This window comes from Podarcis raffonei, chromosome 3, assembly GCF_027172205.1.
Source record: "Podarcis raffonei isolate rPodRaf1 chromosome 3, rPodRaf1.pri, whole genome shotgun sequence".
Classification (NCBI taxonomy): domain Eukaryota; kingdom Metazoa; phylum Chordata; class Lepidosauria; order Squamata; family Lacertidae; genus Podarcis; species Podarcis raffonei.
The window spans coordinates 20,938,563-20,958,784 of record NC_070604.1 but is presented as its reverse complement, the minus strand read 5'-3'; the positions used below and the strand labels follow the sequence as shown (position 1 = coordinate 20,958,784).

General features: G+C 38.0%; 1 protein-coding gene across 19 annotated transcripts in view; it reads right to left on the bottom strand.

The window, feature by feature from the left end:
- The window catches only part of MYT1L (myelin transcription factor 1 like), a 284,247-nt gene that overhangs the window by 187,363 nt on the left and 76,662 nt on the right, over nt 1–20,222 (bottom strand). For 16 of the 19 annotated variants that reach the window (XM_053380764.1, XM_053380763.1, XM_053380761.1 and 13 more), the window contains exons 2-3: nt 4,430–4,533; nt 845–894 (exon numbers count right to left, since the gene is read on the bottom strand). In XM_053380764.1, the coding sequence (XP_053236739.1) occupies nt 845–883 (39 nt within the window). In that variant the 5' untranslated portion in view covers nt 884–894; nt 4,430–4,533. Of the gene's footprint in view, nt 1–844; nt 895–4,429; nt 4,534–5,884; nt 5,941–20,222 lie in introns of those variants that run through there. The other 3 variants (XM_053380767.1, XM_053380778.1, XM_053380765.1) reach the window with 2 other exon arrangements.

Sequence of the window (20,222 nt, the reverse complement as noted above, 5' to 3'; positions counted from 1 at the left end):
AAACATTATAAAGTAGAGCTAGTATTTTAAAATTAACACAAATGCTTATCTGTATTGAAAGGCTTAAAAGTATTTTGACAAACATTCTGAAAAATTATTGCGATTGTAAACAAATTCTGATTTGGTCAACTCATTCTACTTATTTTTATTTTCTGGGAGATTTAAAGTACTAAATCGTGGGAAATAAATTAGAAAAGAATTCCCCAAAGAAAGCTTCTTCTTTTTTTAATAATCCACCACACACAAGCACAAACACTAAGAGCTGCCTCTGTTGGTCAAAATATAGCTTTTCATTTTCATCCATGTTTATGTCATATTCTAACTGGAGCAGCAAGAGTTCTCAACAGATTCATTATTTGTTGGTAGAATATAAAAAGAACCCTATAACTCTCAGTTAGTTCGCCACTGCAGAGCAATGTCATTAAAAAAGCAAAAAAACCGACCTAAGACCACATATACCAATGAAAGATTACAGAACCTGAATAGTTTCTAAAGGAACAGTGGGTAATATTAGTTACCTTTGGTATACAAAACTAAGAAAATTTATTGCTCATGAATGAGAATTATACACCAAGTTCCACGACCCACGCGAACATAGCAAGCTCTAAATGCATAGCAAAGTCTGTAGGGGGCTTTGCTGGATTCAGGCAAATTCTGAATCCTGAGCTGAAGCAGGATGCTATGGTGGGACCTGGGGCTTTTCAGAGGCAAAGTAGGACCCGTACAAAGCAGCACAAGTGAAAGCAGGCCCCTCTGAAGCAAATAATTAAGTGCTCCAGATGTTTAAAAGACACTGAAGACAAGTATCTACTAGAGGAAAATAGTAAAGGCCTCTTAAGCTTACCATGTATGAAATGAAGCAGCTTGGACCAGTGTTGAGCATTCTCTGAAGCACTGAATTGGGGTCCAAACCAAATGTTATGGTCAGTGCACATAAGTAAAGATACATATCAAAAAATCCATGTATTTGAGTGGGCAGTCCATCTGCACACAACTATCTGCATCACAATGTATATGGGATCCAGTGGTGGGGGTGAGAATTAGGTTAAGCTCAGGTAGTACTTAGATTCTGTTTATATTATTATTATTATTATTATTATTATTATTATTATTATTATTATTAAAAACAGCATCTTTTCTGGATTGCATTTCAGATGTGAAACTGCATTGCTTTTTATTTCGGTCCTGGAGGTTTTGCTAGACATGATTAGAAGGGACCATTTGATCAAAGGTATTCAGGTCGGAGCTAAACAGTACAAACTTAAAGCGTTTGCAGATGACTTAGTATTGACATTACAGGAGCCAGAATCTAGTACTAAAAGAGTATTAGAATTGATTCAGGAATTTGGTCAAGTAGCAGGATTTAAGTTGAACAAATTAAAAATTAAGGTTCTTGAGAAAAACTTAACACCGATTGAGAAAGAGAGGTTTCAGAAGGAGACGGGTTTAACACTGGTTAAGAAAGTAAAATACCTAGGGGTTAATATGACCGCTAAGAACCTAAATTTATTCAAAGATAACTATGAGAAATGTTGGTCAGAAGTGAAAAGGGATCTTGAAATATGGTCAAATCTGAAGCTTTCCTTGTTTGGTCGAATTGCTGTTATAAAGATGAATGTATTGCTAAGAATGTTATTTTTATTTCAATCATTGCAAATTTTGGACAAAATGGATTGTTTCAAGAAGTGGCAGAGAGACATTTCTAGATTTGTCTGGCAGGGCAAGAAGCCCAGAATAAAATTTAAAATATTAACTGATGCAAAGGATAGAGGTGGATTTGCCCTGCCAGACCTTAAACTTTATTATGAATCAGCAGCATTTTGCTGGTTGAAAGAATGGCTGCTTCTTGAGAACACAGACATTTTGGATTTAGAAGGTTTTAATAATGTTTTTGGGTGGCATGCATATTTGTGGTATGACAAGGTTAAAGCACATAAAGCATTTAAAAACCATATTGTCAGAAGAGCACTGTTTAATGTCTGGACAAGATATAAAGACTTACTTGAAAATAAAACCCCAAGGTGGTTATCACCGATGGGAGCGAAGGCTCAGAAAAAGCTCAATATGGAGGCCAAATGGCCAAAATATTGGGAGATTTTGGAACAGGACGGTGACAAACTGAAACTGCAGAGTTTTGAGAAACTAAAAGATAAAGTGCGAGATTGGCTTCATTATTATCAAATAAGGGAGGCTTATAACTTGGACAAAAAAATTGGCTTCCAGGTGGAAAAATCAAAATTGGAAACAGAATTATTAGATCCCAAAACTAAGACAGTATCAAGAATGTATAACTTGCTGTTGAAATGGAATACTCAGGATGAAACGGTTAAATCTGCTTTGATAAAATGGGCACAAGATGTTGGACATAACATGTTTGCTGACTGGAAACAGTTGTGGACCACAGGTATGAAATTCACGGCATGTAATGCCTTAAGAGAGAATATTATGAAAATGATATACAGGTGGTACATGACACCAGTCAAGCTTGCAAAAATATACCATTTGCCCGATAATAAGTGTTGGAAGTGTAAAGAAAATGAAGGTACATTCTTTCACCTTTGGTGGACGTGCCCAAAGATTAAGGCTTTCTGGGAAATGATCTATAATGAAATGAAAAAGGTATTTAAATATACCTTCCTGAAGAAACCAGAGGCCTTTCTCCTGGGCATGGTCGGCCACTTGGTGCCAAAGAAGGATAGAACTTTTTTAATGTATGCTACAACAGCAGCAAGAATACTGATTGCAAAGTATTGGAAGACACAAGATTTACCCACCTTGGAAGAATGGCAGATGAAAGTGATAGACTATATGGAATTGACGGAAATGACTGGCAGAATCCGAGACCAGGGAGAAGAGTTGGTGGAAGAAGATTGGAAGAAATTTAAAGACTATTTGCAGAAACATTGTAAAATTAATGAATGTTAAAATGATGTAGGATTGAAATGAGATGGCTTTAGTAACAAAGTTAAAAGAATATGTAAAAAAGGATTGATAATTAGATGAAAATATGAAGTTCAATATGTTAAGATACAGAGTGAAGATAAAAACAAAGAGGGTAAGGATTTGCTGAATTAACTATGCAAACTGGAATACAAAAAAGGGAGGCGTGAGGAGGTCAAGGAAACAAGCAAACGAGCTTAAATATATGAAAAAAATGGATTTGTTTTTAACCTTTTCTACTTACGGTACTTCTTTTTTGTATTTTGTATATTCTTTTTTTAATGTATTTTTGTATTTTTTGTATTTTTTCTCTTTTTTCTTGTCTTCTTTTTATTCTGTTAATTTTTGCTTTTTGTAAAATCCTAATAAACATCTTATAAAAAAAAGAAACTGCATTGATAAAAACAGAAGGAATAGCAATGTCATTCTATTTGCTTTTAAAAAATTGCTCTCAAGTCTTTTTGATTTAAAACACTTGCATTTTCTTTGTAGGTGCTACATCCTCTTATTAATACATACAAGGATAGATGGAATAATTAAGATGCATGTGTTTAATTAAGATGCTTAATTAATAATTAAGAAATCCAACTGGTGCATGTGTGCTCATGGAGGGGATTTTGGAGCCTACCATGCTACCTTCCACCCTGTTCTGTAGGGTCCTGTAACTCCATGAAGCTTGATTTCCAGCAGTGAAACTATTTCCCTGGGTCAAAATCCAAGTTTATAGTTTATAGTCTATTACACAATATCTATTTGCTGTCCCAAAATGTAACATTCTGTGGATGGTTTGCAATAAACAAATATAAAGATACAAAAGAAAACTATACAACCAAATTCAACATGAATACAATGAGGGTGAGAAAACTCCTCGCAAGTCCAAAGATGTAAAAACTGAGTGGGGCAGACTACATGAGTTATTTTTTAAAAGCCTGGGGAGCACCCAGGAAAAATATAAATATGCACCATAAACACAAGCTTCCAAGTTCATTTGTGTGTTATTTTCACACATTTCTATATTTAGGTTGTTGAGTGATTTGTTCTTCTGACACCTCATGAAAATTGCAGATCTTTCTATAGCCTGAGATTTCCCTTAAAGAGGAGGTAATACGAAATTTCACTACTGCTGAGTATATAGAGAAAGACAGCCGGGTTTATTTCCACAGTGATTTTCTTCTTCTGCTATTACTCACATTTTGAAATAAATCTCTAAATCTGAATATATGTTTGGATGATTAGATCATAGGCAAATGCCATTTTGTATCTAGGTAATGCTGAGAACAATAAATGCATTCTCTAATTTAGTAGCGCATGGATTTTTTATAGCATGAATTGCCATTTTAAAAGCACATGCAACACAATGCAACTTAACTATGTCTTAGAAGTTGCCAAACACCGAACATATAATATAATGTGGTTGGCAAAAGCAAGCATGGGAAAAGCACATCAGGAAATGGTCCAACAATCTCAATAATATATGGGTTAATTGTACCTGAAATCGTTTAGCAGGATAATTGTTCTTTGGTCCAGACTCTGTTCTCCAAGTCTACCAAATCCACTGGGTTGGATTCACCAATTTTCCTTCAAATTCATTTTCTAAAAGATAAAATAAATTAAAATAAATTCCTCTGTAACAGAATAAAAAAAACAAAGAAAAGTTATTTTATCATAAATTAGTATGCAACCAGACAGATTGGGCCGGATCCAAAGAACCACAAGTGTTTTGGAAATAGCTGCTATCACTCATAAATGCTTCTACTAGTAAGAGAATTCATGCCCAACTATAGCAGGTAGCCTCTATCGAAAGCTGTGTCTTCTGCAAGCTGAAGAACACCTTTGGATTTCTTTACTTGTTCTATGCCCTAACATGTAGTCAAAAACAGTCCTCCATGAACAGACCTCAATACCTTCTTATTTTATCCTTAGAAAAGCCACATTTATAGATGAAGTGTCTGCAAACAACGTGCTGGGATAGATTTATATATCTGTTCCATTATTCAAGCTCTCCCCAGCACTTAAGTCTGAATAGGCTGATGTTCTGGCACCACAGTCCTGTTGATTTCAATAAAACTTTCTGCTAAGTAGGTATATACGTTGGATGGCAAGCTAAGGCTATTTTTCTGCCTTTCTACAAGAGAGTCACCTATAGCAAATATAAACTTAACATCTTGAACTCAAAAATTATGATGCAACTGATGTTCACTATCACAAATTTATGTTCACACTGGAGGGAAATTTGGAAGCGAAATGAAGATGCTGTCCCACCATGAACATCAGCAGGTTTCAGTGAGCAACATATGCCTGACATGCCTTCCTCAGAAAACCTTGTCAATGTCAGGTCAGGAGAGTTGTGTGGAATGTAGGCCAAGTTAAAAAGAAACTTAAACTTTCAAGATTACCCTTTTGGATTTACAAAGAGAGGCAGCTGCAAGTAGCATCACAGTACAGAAATGATGAATTCCACCTTTCAGATGAAGATAAAAGCTTTTTGCTGTACACATCTGAACCCTATAGCACTTTTTCTGCATGCAGGAAAACACACGTCTTTGCCGGGACTATACTTCCACAACCTCAGAGGGGTATATTTAAGAGATTTTGGAGGCTCTGGCAGATCTCGAAGGCTCATGTGAACAAAAAAGATTTCATGAGCTGGAATTATCTGTGGTAACTGAGCTGTACAGATTTGCTTAGTTTCAAGTCTCTCTTCATATGCATTTGTCTTGTACAAATAAGTTTGGCTTTATTGCACACATACATGTATATGTTTACTCCTTTTTCAGCACCAGCCAAAGACCCTTTCTTATTTTCCAACTATTAAATATTTTAGTACTTTCTGGAACTGTTGTATGGGTGTTATTATTTTGCTCCAGGTTTTATTCATTTTTGAATTTTATTTTCTCACTTTCTTATGTTTCTATAATGTATGTGTGTTTTCTTTTTCACTTACCAGATGAACTAGACAACTTTTGCTCTTGGGTGGTATATAACTGGGACAGGCAGGGGATACATATGAATTAAAATACTGAAATACAATAACAGAAAGGTTCATCAGATGTTCTCACTGTTATTAACTATTATTAATTTGGCTTGCTTCATGCATGCGCTAAGCATAGGTTGAAGAATCCTGATCCTAGTTAGGATCTTACCTCCAAAATATGTGGAATCATGCACTCTCTCTCTCTCTCTCTCTCTCTCACACACACACACACACACACACAGAGAGAGAGAGAGAGAGAGAGAGAGAGAGAGAGATACTGTTGTGAGAATGTCTCTTACAGCAATATGCACCTATGTTCAGCTCTGTACATAAATGATGTGCATTTTATAACAGCATTTTTCATACTTATTAGTAGCTTGTTCAATTCTAGGAGTAACGAAGGGCCTCATTTGGCCCCAATAACAGCAGTCTAATCTTCATACTTCCAGGGAAACCATCTTGGTCCACCTTAACATGGAACCTTTGTAAGATGCAAGATTATTGTGGATAGTAAAAAGGCCAGACTCCCTTCACTACAGAATCACCCTCCATATTTTCCTGTAGTTGCCTCTTCCAGGGGAAGGGGAGCGAAGTGTCTTTCAGGTAAACTTTCCATCCATTCCTATGCTTCTTTACCATGGATTCCCCTGCAAACTTCTGCTCAATGTAAAATGTACTTTTTAGATAGGTATGATATAAAATTTGATGCTATTACACTGGGATTGGGATTAATGACTACAATATTAACTTTGTTTTCTTTTTTTCTAAAGGCAGGTCATAATGAAATTCTTCTGAAGATTTCAGAGCACGCAGTAGCATTAACAATCCCAGGCACCTGTGAAAAGGGCTTGGGAAACCTGGAACAGGTGATCCTTTAAAGGTTTTGTATCTAGTGTACAGCTCTGAATTCAAAGATACTAATTAAAACAAGGTATATGACACCAATAAGAGAAGACGTGTTAATGCGGCTGCAGTGGAAAATGAAGGGACCCTTAGGGGTTCACCAGGTTGTTTATGATCAGCTAATTCAGCATCACCATAAATCTTCTAAAAGACACTATACTAGACTTCTTATATATTACCTCTCACATCTAAGAGTGTACGAATTGGGACTGAAGATTAAAACAGTTTCACTGTTCAACAGCTTGCATTTAAGGTTATCATAAGACTATAAAAATACTAAGCATATAAGAATACAGTAACAAGTATGATTTAACAGATTTCTAAGGCGGCTATATAAACAGACATGAGCACGTATGTACAAACTTCGTCTTCATAAATTCAAAGACGCTATTGGAACGTTTAGTGGCAAAATTGTTCTTTAAGTTTTTGCCTCATCTACACAATCTGTGGTTCACATGGAAGAGTCTTTTCGGTTGCAATAATGGAACTAAACCACTTGCAATCTGCCAAAACTTCAGTTTTCACTTTGTGTTTGTATAAATTGCAAAGGAGGTATGCTTCGTGAAAGCAAACCAGCAGAATGAAATAGGTTATAGATTTTCAGTCTACAGGATTAATAATGAACCTTATTAATTGTTGCATATTAGTTTAACAGCAACCAGATTTACCACATCTCAGGAGCTTTTCAGCAAATGCTGACCCTTTACTTTCCTCCAGCAAAACTCTCCCTGACCTCAGTTATGCCAGAACTGGTTCAATATTGGTGCTTTTGATCGGCATGCTGAAAACAAGGTTGTTTCACACAACTTCAATTATAAATTTATGAAGTTATATGTGTGCCACAGTAAATATGCTACAGAAACTCTGTGAAACTGTTTGGATGCCCTTCATTTCTGTAAACTTGTTTACACAATAAATGCATGTTTATCATGGAAAAACTTCTGATTAAGCGTTCAGTTTACACTGTGAATTAATTTCCTTTACTGTGGTTCCTCTGCTTCAGCACCAAGGCTAGCGACTGTAACCATAGCAGTGGAAGGCAACCCCCCTATGACATGCATTATTCATCACCACTGACAACTTGAGCAGAAAGCAGACAACTCAACTTTGACTTCTGCAGCAAAATTTAACATATGACTTTTCTCTCAATTGCTCCCGCTCAAGCATAAACATGTACAGTGTGTTTTCAGAACACCTCCTCCCTTTAAATTAGGACAAAATATTTGACTAGTTCTGCAGCAGAAAAGTTTCCGAGCAGAATAGGGCCACCGATTCAAGAAGCTGGAATGTAGTTACAAATGAAACACATCATCCTTATTTTAAGATTGCGGGGTGGGGGGGAGCAGTTATTGTGGTTAACCAAACTTTAACCTAATTCGGTCTTTATAAAATAAATTGAAATTGTATACAATTTCATTTTTGTTGTTGCTGCTGTTTTGTTTTGTTTTCTACATGGGTACTATTTCCTTCTTTTTGTGTCTTCTCATACTCTGTGCACTTGTAATTATGTACTTTTTATTTTTCAACAAAGAATCTAAAATAAAATAAAACCCTTCATTTTAAGAGGTTTATTCCTTGATTTTCATATTAAAGGAAGTATTGTAAATGCCTAACAGATCTCCAGGGAACTAAGAATGTGCCATCTATCTGGATATGAAACTACTGTTAATATAGGTTCTGACAAAACTAAGACATTGGTGGTGTTTAGCTGATATGTATACCTACCGATGTATTTTCCAAAATGTATTTGTCCCAAAAGTCTGAACGAAATTGCGTGAGAGGATAAAAAACTTTATCGATTTTTCAAAAAGGCCAAAATGGGATACAAAATATAACATAAACTTCAGGATCAAGGGTGAAGGGCAGCAGTCAACTGGCTGAAGTGAACTATTATGACAGCCCATTCCTTTCTTCTTTGAAATTTCAAAAACAATACAGTCATAACTTGGAAGCCGAACACCTTGACTCCCAAACAAATTGGCTCCCAAATGATTGAAACCTGAGTGTGTTCCAGTTTCCAAATGGTTTTTGGAAGCCAAACATCTGGCGTGGCCTCCAGTGGATGCAGGATGCTCCTGCAGCCAATCGGAAGCTGCACTTTGATTTTTGAACAGTTCCGGGAGTCGAACAGACTCCAGGAACACTTTCTGTTTGAAAACCAAGGTACCACTGTATTAAAATTGGCTCTTCCTTCTCTCAAAGGACAAAGAAAGGAATGCTAAATATCGTGCTTTTCATCCTGCCTATCCTGTGCTTTTTTTCAGGATGAGTTCATGAATGAATTCATGGAATATCCAGGGAGGCTCACTGAGCACAAACCTTGCCATTGTTCTGGCACCAGGCAAATCTGTTTCTGTTTTCCCAGGCATCTGGGCAGCACCATTTATATGACTGTGCTGTTAAATTTGTTTTTAATATGCAGTTTTATTACTGTATTTTCAACTTTGTTGTAAAAGGCTTCAGGAGCCTTTTAGTAAGAAATGATATATAAACCTAACCTAGTCCAGCCTAACCATATACACACCATTTAAGTAATTTTTTCCTTTAAATGTTTCATTGTGTCTATTAGGAAGTGTTTTCAAAGGAAAAAGAGGATGTTTCTGAATGCCTGTTGCTCGGAAGTGAGTAAACTGCTGTTGCTTACATTGGCTTTTCAAAGGCATCTGTCTGGTCTGTCACTGTGAGAACAAGATGCTGGACACAATGGTCTCTTGGTCTGATCCAGCAGAGCTTTTCTTATGTCCCTAAGCTGCACAGTGTTTGAATCTTCAAACACATCTGCTATAAAATGGCTCTATTAAGTTTCCTTGCTCCTGGATAAAGTTAGAAAACAGTTTAAAACTGGTAGAAAGTTTCTGTAGTACTGTTACCTTTTCCAGCATCTAGTTCTGTAGGCCTCTTGGTCTGATGATTATGTACCAATAAGATATGTTTGTTTAAAAAAACACCTTGTATTGGCAGTTCCTATTTTGACTTCTGTCACCCGGTTATTTCCCATAAAACAGCAGGGAGGGGATTCTCCTAATGTGCAATCTTATACATGTCTAATCAACAAGGCTTACTCCCAGTTATATGGGTACAGAATTGCAAACTTAATGTTAATAAAGGTCATGCGTTTCTCCTGAAGGGAAAGAAATGTCAAATGCATGAGAATTTCAAGTGAGGTATTCATGTCACTTAGTACGTTGATTACATGTATACCTAACATCTCTCTCTTTAAACATGTCGTTCATATTCAATGGCCATTTGGGATTGTTTTTTATAGTTATTTTTCACTTGCAGGCTGACTTAATTATTATTGTGATGAAATGTGCTACCGTTTCCAACATACAGATTAAAGAACCAATGTATATTTTATACTTCCGTTTACATAAGATTTGCATTTGTGAGCAAAAATTTAGTATGACGCTTTATATATGTGCAATTAACTGATGGTAAATCACTGTCTGCTCTGCTAGCTCTGATGTTTGAGCTAGCTGATTGCTCTGCCAGCACAAAAACCAACCACACAACAAATATTGTCATAGTTCAAACCAAAAGTAATTTCAGGTTCGTGTTCTCTCTCTCTCTCTCTCTCCAGGGGCACAAAATTAATTTATCAAATTTCACTGCTATAGAAAACCATAACAATACTTTCAGGTTGCTTTTCAATCTGCTTTGCCAGAACCATCCTGGCTGATCTCTGTGTGACTGGGGAAACACTGTTGGGATGAGGATCTGTAATCCTTTACTCCCAGCAGAGTCAAGCTCCCTTAACAATTCCCCAATAACTCTTCCTGTCATTATAACTAAAGAGTGAAGGGGTCACTTCCAGGGCTTTTATTTTTCAGACGGAACTCCTGGGAACTCAGTTCCGGCACCTCTCAGGTGGGCACCATTGCCATTATAAGAGAACAAGGGAGAGTGAGTTCTGGCACATCTTTTTCTATAAAACTAGCACTGGTCACTTCTAGGAGGCCATATGAAAATGACTTTCATGAGCTTGATGTAGTATCTTTCAAACCTGAAGAGGCATGCTTCAACTCTGCTATACATTTCAGTTGCCATACATGTTGAGTTCCAGTTGTAACTATAAATAAATCTATTTTTGCAGTTAATCTACATCTCAATTTATGTAAAAGGCAATATCAATAAGCCATAGAGGAGGGATTCTGTAACGAGAAGAATTAAAGGCAAGAACGTTTTCCTTAAAAAAAAAAAAGGAATACTCAGCGTTGATTGTTTTTTAAAAAATGTATAGCTCGTATACATTTTATGCTTCAACCACTATGGGATTCCCTGACGGGATTACATGACTCTTTTCCTTTAAAGTTATGAGAACCCAGCTATAAAAAAAAGTGCAACCAGACTAATCTGCTAACATAGGCATGAGGACTGAGAAACTTCAGATTGCATGGGAACAACAGACCACACAATCTTGGTGGGACTCATTTATTTATTTCCATACTCCACTATACTATAATCCTGTGTTATATATAAGAAATACCGGTAGGCCATTCTTATGAAATAGTGGTATGCTTCTACCCAAATGAGATACACACCGCTAGGGTGTATCTGGGTGGGGCAACATTCCTATATGTCTTGTGGCAATCTTACGTCTTCTTCTGCTGGGGGTTTCTCCCCAGGTTCTCAGGTGTCCACAGAAAGTCTGCAGAGTGTCTCAAATATTCTTCTTTTTCTGAACCTCTGCACCAGCAATTCCCCCCAACCCAATCTACATTGCAGTGGAAGTTTTGAACATGCATGTTAGCGTTCTATATCTGCAATTTTACAGGTTGATCACACTATGATGTGCACTTCCAGCACTAATTGTGTGTCCTCACTGTACAAAGTCCACAAAGAGCAAAAGCTAAACTTGCAGGCTTTCTCTCCACCTGTACAGTGAGCTAGGAGAAGCATCTCTGCTGCAGCCCAGTGGCGAAACTGACAAGTTTCCCCCCAACCCAGCAGGGTGTACAAAAACAAAAACAAAATCTCTTCATTGCAGAAATGAAACTGGGAAGGAGTTTCAAACTCCTTTCAAATGTCACTCTGTACTGCAGGAACTTCTTAAAAATTCCTGTAAAGAGGTGGGGAGTGGGGTTCAGTTGCACTCCTTCGGCTCACAGCTTTTGCATACTGTTTTCTGAATTAGCAAAAGATGTATATTTAACCACTCCTAACATTCTACTTTGATCAGCATGTGTAAAAATATGGACTGCTGGTATTTTTTTCATCTAACCAGCATGTGCAAAAGTCTGCACATCCAGATAATTCTTTTCACTGATGGAAATTAAATTGGACAGAACAGGGCCCAATAAAGACCCAGGATACTTGTCTACTACAGCGGAACCACAAAATCAAAATGAGAAACTGAACGTTGCTGATTGTTGCAGCATTTCTAGCATTGTCACCACAATCCCTTAAGTGGCACATCATTCTTTTATTTTAGTTTTTACTTTTACCTCCCTCCCATTCAATATAAAGAGGCACAATAAATTCTCGCATTTGGAATGTGGAAGAAGAGAAGAACTTGGGAACACTAACAAAACTTTGCTGCCCCCTCTCCCGCGCCTCTAGGTTTCTCTGTCTGTTGAGAACAGATTCTATCTTTCTTTTTCGGAATTCGCATATCCTGTAAGGGGAGAGGATTGTGCAGCGTAGCAAGATGCAAGTGGGGGAAAGATTTGCAACTGGTTATTTTTTCTGCCTAAGGAAAATCTACTCACAGCTTCACTCATTCATTTCAAAGGCTGGCCTGGTGGCAGCAGAACTCATTGATGATATATCAGCACATTTGATTGCCCAGGTACTGAGTACAACCAAAACAACACTGCAAAGTTGTAGAGGGTGGGATGGGCAGAAGGAAGATTGGCTAGTTGTGCTTGGCTGACAGAAAGTCATAAACAACTTCGCAGGAACCTTGCAGTATTGGGAAAATTCTGTTGCATGAAGAACTTGAGAACTAAACAGTATCCTTGACAGAGAAATGGAAAGTTGTTTGAAAGTACTCTGTCACTCTCTCTCTTCTCTTTGCCATCCCCATATCTATCCAGCTCTGAGAAAGGTCACTTTCTGTTTTTCTGCATTCCTGAATCCCAAACATCTGTTAAAAATTGGATGTAGAAGAAAATCTCCTATAGAATATGAGATATAAAGCTTTTAATTTACAATGGACAAAACACCAAAGGACCACTCTTAAACCATGCTTAATGAGCATGCATGCAATATACTTTCAACACAAACAACGGATAAAAAACACAGGAACGCTCTTGGTGTAGACATTTATAAAGAACACATCCCTATGTTATCAAGAGATTCAAATGCACATAAAGCGTTTTGATGCGGGCTTTCAATCCAGATTGTGAAGCAATTTTGATATATTTAGGGATACATAGGGATATTTAATACTAACTGTTTCCAGCATGCAATCAACTTCCATAGGGCAACAGGGATTTTTACTCATGCTACTCTGAAGCCTGTTCATGTGCATTCTATCAGTAGCTTGCATTTTACTGCTGCATGAACAGAAGGAAACCAAGTACGCTGGAAATTCGCAAATGGCACACTAGGGGAGAAGCCTAGATCTTCTGAAGGTTACTCATCTAACCTACCCCATGAAAGGCACCTCTCTCAAATTTTGCAATTGAAAACTGTGTTATGCTCATAAAAAAAAGGATGGTGAACCTGTGGCACTCCAGATATTGTTAGATTTCAATTCCTATAGGCCTAGCGTTATCAGTGATAATAATAAATTTTATTTATATCCCGCCCTCCCCAGCCGAAGCCGGGCTCAGGGCGGCTAACAACAATAAAACAATACAAAAATACAACACAAACAACACTCTAAAATCATTCATTATAAAATTAATTGATCAAGAACGATGGAAGTTATAGTCCAATACCATGCCTGGGAGACACACACACACACACACACACACACACACACACACCCTGCTTGAACTCCCTGAGAATAAATGAAAGCTCACTATTTGGATGGTCAATGTTTCTTACTGAAGGAATACAGAAAGCCATTTATTTATTTTATCCCACTTTTCAGGAAAATATCCTCCCAAAGCAGCAAACATAATAAACAAACAACAAACAAACAAACAAACAAACAATACCAATATAAAAAGAACACAGTTTGGAACTTTGCATTACACCACCGCAACAGTAAGGGCAAATTAGTCAGATCCACCGAGATAAAAACAACCAGAGGTATGATAAGCATACAGTTTTATTTCCAGCTTTAGACTGTAAAAATAGGGAGAGAATCGTGCTCCTAGGAGGCCACAACACCTCTGCTTGGGTTCAAGCCTAATGGCTCACACAAGTGTTGACGCAATGAGCAAAGATAACCTGCTGCACCAGAATAGGAGCAGAGGTGCTTCCATCCATGAACTATAAACCTTTCCACAAGCTATTAATGATTACAACATGTTTTATATTTAAACTTTGGCTGTGTTCACACGACTGTCTCAAAACTCAGCAATGTTGTTCCCCACCCCTCCACCACACTCTGCATTTCAGATGACAGTTGCACATCTCCGATGTGTTTCCAAGTGGACCACTATTCACATCAAGGAGTGGAGAGGGGGAAGTATGTTTACATGTTTCTTTTGTTTTCAAATCAGATTGAAGCTACTTTGTAGGAAAACGCATCAAAATGCAGTACTTCTTGCATTCACGGTTTCTCAAACCAGGGATGGGATGCAGAGTAAATGGGAGTGTGTACACAGCCTTGTGTGTGACCACTACAGATACTAGTAGAATACTACAAACATTAGTAGAATACCAGTGTGATGTTTGAAGTGCAAAGCAGTTCTTCAATAGAAAATTTCAACTTGACCAACATACACTGATACTGAGATTTGTGTGTGTGTGTGTGTGTGTTGGTTTTAAACCCATAACCTTCAAGGCAGGATAGGAAAGCAGGTACTGTTGTTTTACTTTATGTGGCAAAAGAATAACAGAGAATTGAAAAACCGAAGGGACTGAGGAAGCATACAAGGATCAGCAACGAATCCAGGGAATAAGGAGCAAAAGACAAACCAGTATGGTGGCAAAAGGCAACAACAGAGAAGGGTAACTGAAATTGTCAGTAGAGGGACATGCTAAAAGTAAGGGATTGGGGCAAGGGGTGATGGGGGAAAGAATGTGCAAAAGTGGTTTGGGAAAGATAATATTAGAGAGAATCATCAACTGACCAGCGAAGAGACGGATAAAAAGCAGGGGGGAATGGAAAATATGAAGAGAAAGCAAGGGAGACAATTGTGGTTCCCAAGCTATCAGTGCAGCACCAAGCTTGCTCCACACATGATTGTTTCTCATGAATTAGTGAAGCATTGCCCCATTAAGGTGAATGCAGAGAATGTACTGTAACAATAAATATGCACTGTAAATTTCCAATCCAAAACAGAGCAGTGTGCTATGGGAACATGGCTCAGCCTCTCTCCTCAGCTCAAAAGGATTTCTAGCTCTTTAATGCAAAAAGGAGATAAAGTTGCACGTGCCTTGCACTGTATATGCTGCTTGGAAACTATACCTGGAAACTGTAATTGCAGCTTCAAATATTTAACAACATTTATGGGGGGAATATGCAACCTCAAAAAGGAGACATATGACTCTCTCTCTCTCTCTCTCTCTCTCTCTCTCTCTCTCCCCCTCTAACACAGCAGGACACACAAACACCACACACACACACACCTCCAAAATGCAGGAAATGTGAACGTATACGCAGACACCTGATAATTCAAGAGTGCTTGCAATTTCATATTCAGCCACTTTTCACTGTAACTTAGAATGATCTTTCATCACGTTGCCATGAATTAGTACCAAGATAGGGATCCATTCAATGGTTTAAATGAGGCAAGGTCTCATTTAAAGCACTGTCTAGCAGAATTGATGCTTGAACTGATCCCGCGTTGCAGGCTGGACTGCTCATTTCAAATGATCAAGTCAGCTTCCTACAGAGACCCAAAGAATGTAGCTATTTTAATTTAAGCAGCGGCTGATCAATAAGCCCAGCGGAAAACCTTAATAATGCAACATTGTGGGATATTACAAGGGTATATGAAACACAAAAACATATTTGGATTACTAAGAATGATTCGTAGAACGTCAGTACTTAGTATGGGAGATCTTTTCTAGCCTGACAGACAAGAATATAAAAATTCCTTAAGTCACCATTGGTTAGGAATTTTCTGGTGCGCAGGAGGTGGTTCTATATGACAAGAACAAAATCTTTTTTAAAATGTATAAAAATTTCAGTTGGACTTACAGTGGACTGAATTGCCTAGAAGTACTCCCCACCCCCTTCTTAGAGTAATGATGGTATGTGGAAAATAATACCACCACCATAAACAGGCTGCAGGAGTTGTTGGGGGTTTTTTTTGGGGGGGGGAGTAAATCCAAGATATGGAATGAAGGGATACAGGGATTTTTGTAAAATGTGACACAGAGAGTTTGCACTTCAATATGCAGTTATTTGCAGCTTGCCAAATAAAGCTATTATTTTTCTTGTTCAGAATTAGAATCTTGTTATGACAGTTCATTCAGATCATTTTCAGTTTTTACTTATAATTTTTCTTCCTAAAGGAATCCCTTGGAACCAATGATTTTTTTTTGTTCACTGTTTTATATGCCTGTTCTTTTATCCATTTCACTCACCACAACATGTTTAATTCATTAAAAATATATGTAAGACACTGAAAACAAATCGGGAAAATGAATTTATTTTAAATGATAAAACCTTTGTTTCACCAATACGACTAATCACCAGATCTAAGTAGTACAAGGTAGTTTCCCTTGTATATGACTAGCTAACAGATTTTTTAAGAAAGCAATAGTAAAGACTTTTTATTTGTACAGACATTAAGTCAGGAGACATGCAAATCTCTCTCTGTATTTCTGCCTCTCTCTTTCAATGGTACTCTTATAGAAAGAAGCAATTCAAGGAAAGCCCAAAAAGGAATTTTGGCCCTAAAGACCATAACTAACAATCTACAATCCCAAATCCTGGCTCTAAAAAGACTGCCAACATAAGGCAAAGCAGGTTGCGCAAAGCTGTCTTTATGTAAAAGGCAAATGTCAAAAGAAAACCTCTGATATTTGGTTGTGGGCTCCCACTTTTCATACAGGCATTTCCTAAATCCATGTTTGATGAGCTTCCCCAGCTCTAAATTCTGCAAATTCCCTCTGGAGCAGTACAGAGTGTGCTTCATGAAAATGTCATCTGCCAGTGCTGCAATTACTCACACTCCAGCAATCATGTGCACAATGCAGAATGGGTCGAATTCAGGTGAGAATGAGAACCAGCAATCAAGCCTCTGGAATTGAGAACAAAGCCATTTTCTTTCATTTGCCATCAACACAACCATCAAGGCCTTAATTACAAGGCAAGTGTCAAGCCTGGCTGCTGAAAGGCTTATTATTATACAGCTCAGCTTCAAATCAGTTTTGTATTGATGAACTGCAAAAAGGAAGAAAAAAAAAGGAGGAAGCCAGCTATGCCCCACAAGAAAGGAAACTGGGACTAAATGATTAGATGATTGGCAGGTGGGGGGGGGGAGAAACATAGCCATTAAAAATGTATTTTTAGATAAGGAAATAAAAACTGGGCACAAAGGAGAGAAAGCAAAATACCTGAAACTATTCTATAAATACATTCCTCATTCAAAATCTGAGTTATTGAAGAATCATTTGGAAATTTATTCTAATTGATATTACATATTAACATGCGCGCACACTCCATCATCACAGAAATCCAGAAGGAAACCCCAATTTCTTATCAGGAATGCTTACTTAGCAATTCTGTAGCCATTTTTTTAAAAAAGCAAGTAGTTTTTTAACAAATGGACATCCTCCACATTATATTACTGCTGCAACTAATAAGCACTGTAAATGCTACTGGTATTCACCTTTACAAGATACCTGACCCTTTTCTGTACTACCACATATTCTCATGATAATTCAGAGCTTTTGAGCCATATCCTCAAAGGCCACACACACACACACACAGGCATGTCCAAATACTTACATGTGTGTGCATATATATATATATATATATATATATATATATATATCTATATAATGCAGCACAACCTGAAAACAAAACACTGAATTACTATATATCTACTGGTGATTTTTCAATAGCAAATCACACTTCTGCTTGTACAGGATAGAACACCTGATTTTTGCTGGTCCTCCTTACCCACTACAGAATCCAGTGCCCTTGTTCTTTAACCAGTTGAAGAATGCTTTTCACTAGTTCTCCCAGAACAGATGTCAAGCTACCATCTGGATCACTTTTTTAAAAATTGGTGCTACACTGCCTACTTGAAAGACCATGGAGTTTTACTTGTCCTTAAAAGGGAATAATATTTTATGCACACTGGAAACGACTGATGTTAAGAGTTGATAGCCAGATTTTTTTATGGAAAGTGACCACTCAAGATTCGGGCACTGTAGAAGAAGAGTTTGGATTTGATATCCCGCTTTATCACTACCCGAAGGAGTCTCAAAGCGGCTAAGATTCTCCTTTCCCTTCCTCCCCCACAACAAACACTCTGTGAGGTGAGTGGGGCTGAGAGACTTCAGAGAAGTGTGACTGGCCCAAGGTCACCCAGCAGCTGCATGTGGAGGAGCGGAGACGCGAACCCGGTTCACCAGATTACGAGTCCACCGCTCTTAACCACTACACCATGCTGGCTCTCTGTACTCCAAATAAAATTTCTCCAAAGAAATTTTTCTCCAAATAAAATTTCTCCAAAGAAATTTTTGCACTGTACTCCAAAGAAAATTTCTCAAGCAGATTTCAAATCTGCCTAAGTAAGTTCCTACTGCTGCTATACAGCTCATAGGCATGCAAATATTGGGCCACATTTAGTTAACTTGGTGTGCTAATGGAACCTTTGCCTTGGCTGCAGCAAAGAAAATTCAGAAAAAGAAAATATGTGGGACTTTCTCCCCACAACTTATATTTGGCACACAGAGCCATCAATTTACTGGTCTCAAGTGAACTGGTAGACTGATAACAAACTCTTAACACATCTGATATGTGGGGGGGGGAGTAGTTTGGGTAAGTAAAAATAAAATGGGGGTGGGGGTGGGACGACAAATTTGACCAGGTCATGCAGTCTGAATTTCTGCAAGTAATTCTGATCCTTGCAACTATATTCATTCATTAGAAAGTCTTCAGGAGTAAACCCCAAGGAAAATTCCATGTAGGACAACTCCAGGAGAAGAAACAGCTAAGGAGTAAACCCTACATAAATCCAGAGTGGAGTCCCTAAGATGGTTGGATGGCGCCTTGTACACCTCCTTCCAGCAACTCCTGCAGCCAAGCTGGTGCCAAATGTATTGCTCTGCTTTCCTTTGGACCACATCAGCAAAGCCAAGAGGTGGGTCTTGTCGCCTGGGCAGCCCAGGACCTCCATACACACTTGCAACCCTGAGAGGTCACTTTTGCTAGCACAGCAAAAACAATGCAGGAGGCAGCAGTTACAAGTTACCGGTCTCTGCAGCCACAACAGGTGCTATGATTCTCCAGTGGTTTGATTTCACCACTGAAAGCGCACTCCATTTTCTCTTGAGACAGATGGATGCCAACAACTTTATGTGTCAGTACTCACGATTACAGAGAACTGTCTTATTCTATTTTTGATGCCTGTGGCAGCCAATTATGTGCTAGCATCCACAGCACTTTTATCAATATATAATTTATTATGATTATTACAATTTATTGCCCACCTTCACCCTAGGCTCCCAGGGTGGGTTACAATAATATGACTACTAGCACCTCCATTCCCCCCCCCACACACACACAAAGAACAAATTGTCAACTGCACATACCTAAATAAGGGCTATCAACGGGGGGGGGGGATATGTTGTAGTATGTCACAGTCTATTGATGGGAATACTGAACAGTAAGTCTTTCTAATATCAAACTTATTTTTAACTTCTGATCATAGAGTTTTGCCATCAACTACAACTACAGGCTCCAGCTCACTATTTTATTAAATCAATCCTTCTTTGAACTCAGCTGGCATCATAGTCACCGTAAGCCCCATTTAAGCAGAATGAGATGCCAAGGGTGGCATTCATTTACAATTACTTTACTGAATTTGTGCTAGGTGGTATGCTATGTTCTATGATTTAAAATAGGCTCTTACACAAATTTATTAAAGACTTCTTTGCCCTCTCCACCCCCCTCCGCCACTGCCATTCTCTTTTGTTTCACACACACACAAATATAGAATCCTGCCTTCAGTTTTGTTTCTTCTGCATTCTGTGCCCTTCCACACAAAAAAACATTTTCAAAAGGAAAATGAAACAGAAAAACAGGGAAAGGGTTCCAAGGCGGTCGCTATGTTTTATCCAGAGCATGTAGGTTTCTGTTTCATACTACTTCCGAGAGGAACAT